General features: G+C 40.9%; 2 protein-coding genes across 2 annotated transcripts; one reads left to right on the top strand and one right to left on the bottom strand.

Annotated features, from left to right (window-relative positions):
* The first annotated feature begins 836 nt into the window (after nucleotides 1–836).
* On the top strand, nucleotides 837–1,572 carry LOC128712180 (PXMP2/4 family protein 3). Its single transcript, XM_053807075.1, has 3 exons — nucleotides 837–925; nucleotides 996–1,371; nucleotides 1,453–1,572. The coding sequence occupies exons 1-3, from the start codon at nucleotides 837–839 to the stop codon at nucleotides 1,570–1,572; spliced, it is 585 nt and encodes a 194-aa protein (XP_053663050.1).
* An 870-nt stretch (nucleotides 1,573–2,442) lies between these two features.
* LOC128712953 (serine/arginine repetitive matrix protein 2-like) lies at nucleotides 2,443–8,122 on the bottom strand. The gene is made up of 5 exons (XM_053807817.1): nucleotides 7,946–8,122; nucleotides 6,867–6,922; nucleotides 4,322–6,796; nucleotides 4,025–4,255; nucleotides 2,443–2,518 (listed from the first exon to the last, which is right to left on the bottom strand). The coding sequence occupies exons 1-5, from the start codon at nucleotides 8,120–8,122 to the stop codon at nucleotides 2,443–2,445; spliced, it is 3,015 nt and encodes a 1,004-aa protein (XP_053663792.1).
* Nucleotides 8,123–10,710: the final 2,588 nt, after the last annotated feature.

The following is a 10,710-nucleotide window of genomic DNA, read 5'->3' on the forward strand; positions in this document are numbered from 1 at the left end:
CAGGCTGATTATGCAAATCGTTAGCTTGCGATGAATTTACGGCATTGATAATACTCGTAATAAAGCTCAAAAAATGGAACAAAAAAGGAAACACCAAGGGGTGAGCAGTCTGGCGGCTGTCAACATCACTGGCAGTTCTTGTGTACCGTTAGCACGGTTTGGCAAAACACGGCAACCCAATCCTCGGTGCAAATCACTCAAAAGTGTTAAATTTAAACAAAAATATTACTCTGCCAAGTGCATTCCTGCAGACCAAACCAATAGGTTGTGACTTGTGTTGTAAAGTGGAGTTGTTCGTCACCAAATACTTGCTTCATCGTCCACCTTAAGGTAGGGCCCTAGCCTCTAGCTGACCTCTTTTCCTACTCGGTAAGAAAAACCTTTGACCCATGAGGCCGAGAGGCTTGATTGCTGTGTTTGTGCAGCACTGTTTACGATCGCGCTATCTACCGGGGTTGCTTATCAATGTGAAATAATCGACTATTATCGTGCAGAGACTAACTTTTGGTTGGCCTTCTGATACGTTTGCTTAAAGTTCGTGTCATGGTGGTCTCGCAAGACCCTATACTGAGCTGTATTATCACCAGATAATGCAAGAAGCTTTATCATTTGGTTCGCTTCTCGCGATCATTCTCTTATTTTTGCGAACTGATAAGTTGAGTAAATCGTAACTCGGTACGGGTCGAACGTACGTTGCGTGTTTTCCATTCCTAATCGTCATCTTACTCTAGTGTGACAAGAAACATCTAACAGAAGCAACATCAAATAACTGCAAATTACTTTTGTTTAATTTTAGTACTCACTTTACAAACCTCAAACCTAAAAAAGGTGAAAATATGTCCCTTTCGAGACCGATTTACAACCTGCTCGGTTCCTACCTGGAGCAACTCTTCGAGCATCCACTCCGCACGAAAGCTTTAACAAGGTAAGGCGACCAACCACGATCGTCAGCAACTGGTTTTCTTCACTGTGTGTTTTACGTTTTCCTTTACCAGCTGCGTTATTGCATCCTCCGCGAACTTGGTCTCACAGAAGCTCGGTGGTGTCAAGCAAGTCAACAAGGATTCGGTTCTGGCGTACGGTTTGTTCGGACTGATCTTTACCGGGCCACTGTCGCATTTCTTCTACAGCTGGTTGGATCGCATTACCAACGATACTCGCTTCAAGAAGCTGCTAATGTTGCTCGGCGAACGGGCCCTATTTGCGCCAGTCATTACCGCGCTGTCGCTTTACTTTATCTCGCGGTTTGAGTACAAAAGTCACGATGAGGCGCTCGTCAATTTGATTACCCAGTATCGAAGCATTCTGCGGGGTAACTGGAAATTCCTGACGTTGCCCGTGTTCATCAACTTCAACTACGTTCCACCAATGGTAGATATAATGTTATAAATTGCTTAAATTTAAGCATACATACGTTAACATTTCTCAACTTCCAATTTCCTTCCCTTATAGCTACGCGTTCTGTTTGCCAACATCATTGGTTTCTGCTGGATGGTTGTGTTGTCAACTAAGAGAAGGAAAGCGGAACAGCGCCGTCAACAGCAGGCACAGGACAAGAGCAAATCCACCTGATAGTCTTCCCTTTTTGAACTGGGAAACAGCATTATTATATGGAACAGGACTTGATCGTCTGCCAGGAACACTGCATTTGATTGTATCTTCTTATATATTCCAGTACCGGGTACATGTAGCGTTTGGTGAAGAAGAAACGAGAACAAATACGCATCGTATGGATAAGGGGTTTGGGAATGAACGAAAAAACGTGGTTAATCTGCTAAGTGTTTTGTTTTAAATAGTCAAAAATAAAAACTCCAACGTTAGGGAAAATGTAATGTTAATGTTTTCGGTGTTCTGATTAATTCGATAGTAAGACAAATAAATTCAAACTTCATCTAGTTTGCTAGTGTTGATTATTTATGTGTTCCATTTTATTCACTAGAAGGTTCATGATCGTCTTCTGAATCAAAAGGTTGATAGCAAAGAAATGTTATACGTTTTTTTAGTTTTGCTAAGTCAGTTTTTCTTCTACTGGTGTAAGCATGAGTATTGTTAAAATATCAAACAATCAGTAAATAAATCTTCGTAAAATGTGACTAGTGTTAGGGTAAACTAACATTGCAAACATGGAAATAGAACCGTCTGTTTCCAAATCAAATTTCCGTGCATTGTGTATTGCATTGCAAAACTAATACGAACTAGTAAAAGAATAGTACTTTAAAAGCAATTTTACCAATGTTGATGTATAGTTTAGTGTGTTATTGCTATCTCTTTTCTTTTCCGTGAGATTTTGTAATTTACACCTACACGGTGCTATTGCGACTAAATAATTTCATTGAAATGGCACGATCATGTATGATATGATCGAAGGACGTTAGGATCAACGTAACGTTCCTTCGTTTGGAATGTACAGGATTGATTCACGCGCATATACTTCAAGCTGATTTAGGATGCTGACCATTGCAAGGCGCACACCTCATTGAAGACACCGAAATCATCGTAGCTATATCTGAACGTTATCCTGAAATGGACGAATTGTAAATAGGATGACCATCTAGTTGAATGGTGTTAGTGTGTAGTATAGCCGACGGTGACCCCTATCCGTTATCCCCATATCGACGTCAGAAGAGCATTTGAAGATTTTAAAGTAGTCGCTGCATTCAACTGTTTAACTTTTGCTGCGGCTGCGACTTCTTGAGTGACTGCCACGGCTGTGGTAGCTACTACCGCTCGACGGAGATGATGGCGTCGGTCTGCGATACGGTATCGGACGTTTGCGTGCACTATTGGCCCGCGTAACACCAAGGTTCCAAGGATAGCAACAAGTGTTAGAAAAATAGTTTATAAGTAACATGTTAGTTGGTTTACATTTATAGAATACACCTGTTTGTCAAAGAGACTCGAATACTCACAAAACAACGGGAACAAAAAAAAACGCTACTAAACTCAATAGAAAATTAAGCATTATAACACACACACACATACATACTACTGGCTAGGACTCATAATCTAAGCAACAAAGTAACATAATCTGGAAAAGAAACTAATATTTAAGAAATAAAACGAACGAAAGGTTGGCAACGAGGAGTAAGATAAGAGAAATATATTTCAGATTTGAAATTTTTAACACATTGCCGTGCACATGTTTCCGCGTAAATTTGTTCACATTGCGCCAGCAGTACAGGATGCGTACAGTACTAATGGAGCTGGCTGTTTTTTTTAGCATACGGCAGTAAATTGTATCCAGAAACGAAGCTTTACGTATGATTTGTGAATGCTCTGGATGCTCGTACGACTGACACTACTGATCGGCATTCAAGCGAACGTTTATTCTCGTCGCCACTATGTTGTCGCCGAGCGGCAAAGTGTCAATATGCACGATGCGTCTGTATATTCTGTGTTGGCCAATATATTGCGGTGCACAATGTTATGAAACGTAAGGTTTTGTTCTACCTCAACGGGTAAAGCTGTTTTCTAATGCTAGCTTAAGGTTACAACGCACGAAATGGTCTTGGCGTAAAAGAGTGTGTGGGTAGAGTTTGTGTAATATCTATCGATCTGCTCGATAATCCTGACGCCGTGTGTAGGATCTGGAATTGGATCGGGTTCTGTTGGTAGTGCGCCTCTTATCACGTGATCGCAACCGTTCCCGGTTACCGTACAGTAACCGCGGCGAAATAACTCTCGAGCGTGCACGACGGGAGCGAGACGAGCGACGGGATGAAGCGGACGAGGCAGACGAAGACCTAGAGTGGGATGAACGCCGCCGTGGCCGAAGATCGTGCCGCGTGCGGAAACTACGGGGCGGGGAACGGGATGTTCTTTTTGGTGTGGGAAGAGGTAAAAAAAGGTTGTGAAATAAAGAAGGAATTATTGAACCGAAAGAAATAATAACGTTAAACAATATTTTAAAAATAACACATTACGCGCTAGACTTAAAAGTGCTTGAACGCTTGTCAATGCTTTGGAACACATGAGTGCAAAAAAAACGATCACTAATAAAAGACTTATGATTCCACAAGCCTACCTGGTGATACGGCGCCGATCGAGGAACGAAGGTGATCCAGCACGCCGTGGTATCGATGGTGAACGCGATGCTGTACGGGATCGCGGGGAAGATTGAGACGAATGGCTGCTGGAACGGCTTCTCGAGCGGCTGCTGCCACGATCCGTAGAGCTGCGACTATGCGACGAAGAGGACCGGCTACGCGAGCGAGAGCTGCCAGAACCGCTACTTGAGCTGCTGTAGCTACGGGACCTACAATTAACGAGCAGATTGTGAGCACAATTTTTAATTGATTTAAATGTTCTCAAGCTAACATACTTATGCGAACGTGAGCGTGAACGGGAGCGCGATCTCGAGCGACTGCTTCTGGTACTAGCACGAGTTTTACTACCGGATGCGGTAGACGTAGTAGACTTTTCCTTCGCAGTTCCCGATATTTTCTCCTTCAGTATGCTATCCACCGCGTGCAAAATCGTCGTCTTCGCCAAACTGGCGGCGACTTCCGAACCATTCGCAACCGCACATGCACCGACAGTGCTAAGTATCTCGTGAATATCCTTTTTCATTTGTGTACTGCTGCTGTCCTCCTGGACTGCATCGGCCGAAGAATTATTGGATTTACCGACAGATTGCTTCTCGTTTGAAACGTTTGGTTTTGTTGTTTCTGTTTTGCTAGAGCTGGGTTGAGCGGATTGGTGCTGTTTGCTTTGCATTAGCTGCAGTTCCCGTTCGCGTGTCTCGCCGATCCGCACCTCCACGCCAGAGGATGTGTCGACCGGTTTGCCCACCAGTCCAACCTTCATCGCTATGGCACTGCTGCTTACAACACCTTCGGCGGAGCTAGATTTTTTCTTTTCCAAACTTTGCTTCGCTTTGGCCGCAAGATCATGTTTCAGCGCTTTCAGCAGGGTAAGATCCTTCTCCTGTTCTCTATTTTCATCATAAATAGGAAGGAATGCATCCAGGTCGTCGCGATCACGCTGCATCTTTGTACGCTCCGGCTGGCGATCATCGCTATCGGATTGCGAATGTTCCGATTCGGGAGAGTGTAGCTTCACAACGGGCTGCTGAACGATAACGGTCGTGGAGACGGCTGCTGACGGTACCGAAGATGACGCTGCGCCAGATGATGAGGAAGATTTCTTTGTTCTTGATTTTCTTGAATCGCTTTTTTCCGGACTGCGTGTCTCGGGGCGCTTACTTTCCGCTAGCTCCCGTTCATTTTGCATTGTTTTCGTAGTACGAGCGGTTGGAGACTGGTTCCGCGAATCACGTTCCTGACGACGTTTCTTCACCTCAGGTGAACGAGATCGTGACATTGCTTTCTTTAAAGATGGCGATGATGAGGTTGACAGTTTTTCCGATGATTTTGCGGAAGGATGTGTTTCAGCTGGAGTTGAAACATGCTTGTCACGCTTCTTTGTATTGGGTGATGATCCGTATCGGGTGGAATCCTTTTTCTTTGGGGAAGACGATATCGATCGGCGACGCTTCGACCGTGAACGAGAGCGATCTTTTCGAGCTTCGGGGCTCGTTGATGTATGACGTCCTTTATGTTTACCTTCTTCTGCCACATTCTTGTCAGATCTCTCGCGTACGGGACTGGCCGTTGGTTCCACTTTACGAGCTTCGCGTGTTGAAGATGTTGTCGTCGCTTGCTGTTTATTGTTTTTATTTGACGCCGTATCCGAATGAGCTTCTCCGTTGGCATCCGTGCGTGATCTGGTGCGTTGCAGTATATCGCTATACCGCTCAGGATGTCTTCTGGCTGGAGAATAGTCCAAATCTGATTCCGATTCGTCTGATGATGATGCGGATTGCTTTTCGTTAGCAGCTTTCGGAGAACTACGCTGGTATACAGATTTGTCCGTCTTGTCAGCTGTAACAGACTGGTGGCTGGTTGCTGCCTTCGGAGATGGGGATCGCTTACGCTGCCTAGATTCGCTGACAGCCGTATTCGATTTAGATTTACGTTCAGGTGAATGACGTGATGATTTTTCACGCTTTATAGTGGGTGGTAATTGCTCCTCTTGCTGTTGCCGACGAGGTGGAGATCGATTTTCCCTCTTTTTGGGGCTCGATGAACGATTCCGGTCGCGGTCACGATCGCGATTGTTTTCCCGACCTCGTGCACGATCATCATGTCGCCGTTCGCGTTCCCTATCGCGGGAACGATCCGTATCTTGCTCCCTATTATCGCGATCTCTGTTTCGTTCACGACCCTTTTCACGTTCACCGTCTCTTTCACGAGCTTTGTCGAGATCCGACTGTTTCAGAGGCGAACGATCCCGACGGTTACCGGGTTTCGATTTTTCTACACTATATCCTCGCGCATCAGTATGATTCGGACGCCTTCTTTGACTTCCCGAACGAGATCGCGAACGAGAATGTGATCTATCATTACGCTCGTGCTCCTGTGAACGGTCACGGCGTCGATTTCTCGAACGACTACGACGGGGACGTTCCTCGGCAATGCGATTAGTGTCACGATCCCGATCACGATAGCGATTAAAATAGTTTCCTTCGCCACGATTGGAACCGAAACGATTTTCTTCATATCTATCGGACCGATATGTTCCCCGACGAACATTGGAGCCACGTTCCCGGCTAGACTCTCGCGTCCGATGACTATCATTGCGGTTTCGACTGGTCGATCGATCTTTACGCCCGACACTGCGATCAACCGAACGCCTGTTTCTATCCTCGTTTCTAATCTCGGAAGGGACTTCCTTGCGTTTATCATGTTGTTTCTCTTCTTCCAGAGAAGTTTTCTTGCGAGAAGCATCCGGTGATCTGTAATTATTACAATGTAAACAAAATGGTTGTTAAAAATGTAAACATATATTAAAAGTACTATACTTACTTGTTGCGCGACGTTGATCGCGATTTTGCCTTCTTCTTTTTGGATGATTTCTTTTTCTGTGAAGAGAATGAGACGTTTTGTCGAGCGGAATTAGTTGGGTCAATATGGATTACAACGAACGGCATTCAAGATCAGAAACATCTAAGAACAAACCAAAGTTTAAATGGCAATCAATTTTACTATGAACTAATGTTGAGTTTCGAATGAACAATATTCTAAGTAACTGTGACACTGAGTTGCTGCAATGAATAAAACAAATTGGTACAATAACTTGATTGTGTCAACGTAAAATATAAAAAAGGATACAAATTATGACATTAATTAACAGACAAAATAATTATCCGCGACAAACAATGACTTATTGTTTCGGTTTACTAAACATAACGTAAAAAACACCGCCACTCACACATAAAACAACCGGATAAATATGAGTACTGTTATAAATGAAATGCACACAAACTCAAATTAATTTAACGATAAAAAGTATATACAAAGCTATATATATATAAGTATATATTGGTGTGGTTTTATGTTGTTTTCGATTTAGAATAAGTAAACTATTACAAAAATACCTTCAGATCTTAATTTTTCGATCAAGAGTTCCGCTTTTAATTATGCGATAAAAAGAAAGTGTTACAACAATTGAATAATATAATCACACAGAGAGATAATACAAGTCATTGAATTGGTAGTATGTTGTTATAATAACTGCTTCATTCAGCAAACAACTAAAGCGTAATTCTCTAGCCATTAATCCAAACAAACTTTCGTATGAATAGAAAAACAAAGAATAGTTTACAAGCAGATGACGGAGTTTACAAAGCGCAGAGAAAGAAATTACTTTGGTATGCCGTGATTGAGATACGTTAATGACTGTGCATTCATTCATTACAAGCTAAGCCTCTCTCTGGTTTCGTATATCGCACAAATATATCGCATACAGGTGGCAGAATATTCACAATTGGACAGGTGTATAGATAGGTGTTCAAAAAGCGCATAATGGTTAGTATTACATGGTACGAAATATACAAACAACCAATAGTAGCAGCAAATCGTTCTGGTGTATAAAATGGTCTTACCTTGTCCTTCTTCGAGGACTTTTTCTTCCGCTTGCTGCTGCTCTCGCGTTCCGAATCCGAGGAAGCATCACTTTTGGAATCAGAATCGGATTCCGAATCGGACGTATCGCTGTCTTCGTCACGATGAGATTTCTTGGAGTGTTTCTTCTTCGTTCTATTCGTTACGCGTTCGATCATGGCATCCAATCGCATCCAATCATGGCAAGGCAGCATTATCACACGTCCAGTCCAATCGACCAAAACCAAAAAGTAAAAGGAAAAATAAGCGAAAAATTATGTTAGAAATTGAATCGATATAGTGTAAGGTAAATGTGATCGCAATCCAATTCCTTCACGAGTGATGAGGTAGATACAATAGTATGAGCAAAATCCGCTGGTTCTGCACAACATTTACATCTCATGTCGCGCTGAAAGCTTCCGATCTGTTTGAATATGATAGGGTAACAGGGCTTTTGGGTAAAATAAATAGTGTCGGCAATCATTGACATTCGATTGGGAGACACAATTGTTTCCAATTGTTTCCTAAAATAATAAAATTTTAGTACAACTACTTCTTAACATAATATGCATTACTTTAATAGGACCATTTAAAACTTTTGTAGTAACGGACATGGCGTTTCTTGAACTTATTTCGCATAAAGGCAAGTGGTCAAAACAATGGAAAAATATGCATAAAACAATCGTAAAGCTATTTAAGTAATTTATACTACTGTGGTGCGTCACAAGCTCAACGCATGGAGAAGGATACTCTATAATATTTAACTTTATTCATTTTATTAAAGTTTGAATTGTTTCACACATTTCATTATAGACAAAGATTTTACAATGTAGCCAGACAATAATCGATAACCGATCATAGTATAGAAATGTATTTTTGCTGGTTCATATTCACTCGTTTCCATAACCTACCAAGTTTTGGTAGTTCATTTTCGAATGGCAATTAGCTTGATCGTTAAATTTTTAACGTTTCTACAAAAAAAAATCTGAAATTATCACGTACAAAGTGTTACTAATCACTAATTATACTTTGTTCAATTTGATTGTACCAGATAAATATTGAACTGTAGGAAGTTGAACACAACGTGTTGTTTTAACCACAACTAGAGGGAAGTAATAATGTTCGTCAGAAAGAGACAATTGTTGTTAAATGTAGTTAAACGGAAATCGCAGCTGTTTAAGGGAATAATTAATTTTTACCTTTCCATCATGTTAAATATATTTTCATCATATTATTGGTCTGTCTTTTTGTGGAAAAAAGGAGAGAGAAAAGAATAAAATAAGAAAAAATTTCTCTTTTTTTCTTCGATTTACATTTTGAGGACACATCGGAATTGGAACAATATCCTATTTCCGTTGCTTTAACTAAAACTCATTCGCTCGTAAAACAGTACTAGACTAAAATGCTTAAGAAGAAAACCCCTAACCTAAAACAAATATGGTTTATAAGTAAGGGAAGAAACTGAACGGAAGGAAACTGATAAAAGGCTGGACATACAGAACAATAGACAAGCAATAAAGCTACTGAGCTTTGGCGTTATTTCAATTTAGGAGCCCCTCAACTGAATGATGATAACGAGTTTTTTATAGGAACCGTTAAAGGTTCTGCTGGCTGCCGAGATGATACATATTTTATTGTTTTATTCTCAGCAAATGCTCAACAATTAATAATTATTACTAATCATATGCAGTGGTAGCTTTTAACAACACGAAGCAAAAGTATAATGCTGAGAGTGAGTTGAAAATAACGAGATTCTGGTTATCTCTAAAATGAAACATTTAGGTCAATTGACAAAACGAAAATACATCTGCTGCTTGCAGAAATGGTGCAGCTCCATACTAATAAAGACAGAGAGCATAAGATGAAATAAAGTAAAAAAAAAAAACGATAACGATAAAGAACATTACGAAAAACTTATATTATTAGGCAGGCACAGCACAAATACTTACCAACTAGAGCGCGTGATAGTATTGATAATATGGTTTTGAAATGTTTAGATTTTGGGATTTTGTTTTAATTTGTGTGTATACAGAGAGGGTTTGCAATTCGATCGAGTTTGTACACGATTGTTGGTATTACGTTTTTGCAACGATGGGATGCACGTTCATTTTGTGGTGTTATGGGTAGTTGTAATATATATTAATTAGTTTTGTGGCGCGCAATCGGTAAGACAGAGAGTATACGAGAGCAAAAATAAAAATGAGAGAAGATGTAAGATAGAGATGATGAGAATTAGTATTTTGTGAATTACAATTTACAGATTAGATGCATTACGATAGTGCATTTTACTTGCACAACGCTCTACATGCACCTAATAACGATGCACCGACCGGTAACTATTTTCCCACCATTTTTACTTTACCTTTACGACAAACACACACACACAGAGCACACGTACAATTTGCTGCTGTGTCACTAGCTTACAGAAATAAATCTTCAAACTAAATCAAAATATAATTCTAAATCCGTAAGCAAATCCCATTACACCAAAATAAGCATTTCCACAACCTCACAAGAAGTTGAAAGATGAGTGAACATGTTTGTTTTTGTATACTAGGCAACTGAAGGTATATAGATATCACATTGATACCCTTTTAAATAAAGATATTTTTTTGCGAGAAATTAATCAAACTTCTCAATCTGCCAAACACTTCCAAAATTATCAAACATCTTTCCAACAAAACCCGCCCCATCCCCTGTTCACGCCCCACGTTTTCCCCAACTTTGGCTGTAATTTTTGTACGATTGCGTTGTTAACTTGTTATAA

The sequence above is a fragment of the Anopheles marshallii genome, chromosome 3, assembly GCF_943734725.1.
Source record: "Anopheles marshallii chromosome 3, idAnoMarsDA_429_01, whole genome shotgun sequence".
Classification (NCBI taxonomy): Eukaryota; Metazoa; Arthropoda; class Insecta; order Diptera; family Culicidae; genus Anopheles; species Anopheles marshallii.

Coding starts and splice junctions, on each gene's coding strand:
- LOC128712180 (XM_053807075.1), top strand. CDS start 837: ATGTCCCTTTCGAGACCGATTTACAACCTGCTCGGTTCCTACCTGGAG. Junction 926..995: donor CGCACGAAAGCTTTAACAAG/GTAAGGCGACCA, acceptor TTCCTTTACCAG/CTGCGTTATTGCATCCTCCG. Junction 1,372..1,452: donor TCAACTACGTTCCACCAATG/GTAGATATAATG, acceptor CTTCCCTTATAG/CTACGCGTTCTGTTTGCCAA.
- LOC128712953 (XM_053807817.1), bottom strand. CDS start 8,122: ATGATCGAACGCGTAACGAATAGAACGAAGAAGAAACACTCCAAGAAA. Junction 4,256..4,321: donor TCACGCTCACGTTCGCATAA/GTATGTTAGCTT, acceptor CGTTAATTGTAG/GTCCCGTAGCTACAGCAGCT. Junction 2,519..4,024: donor GATCGGCGCCGTATCACCAG/GTAGGCTTGTGG, acceptor CGTCCATTTCAG/GATAACGTTCAGATATAGCT.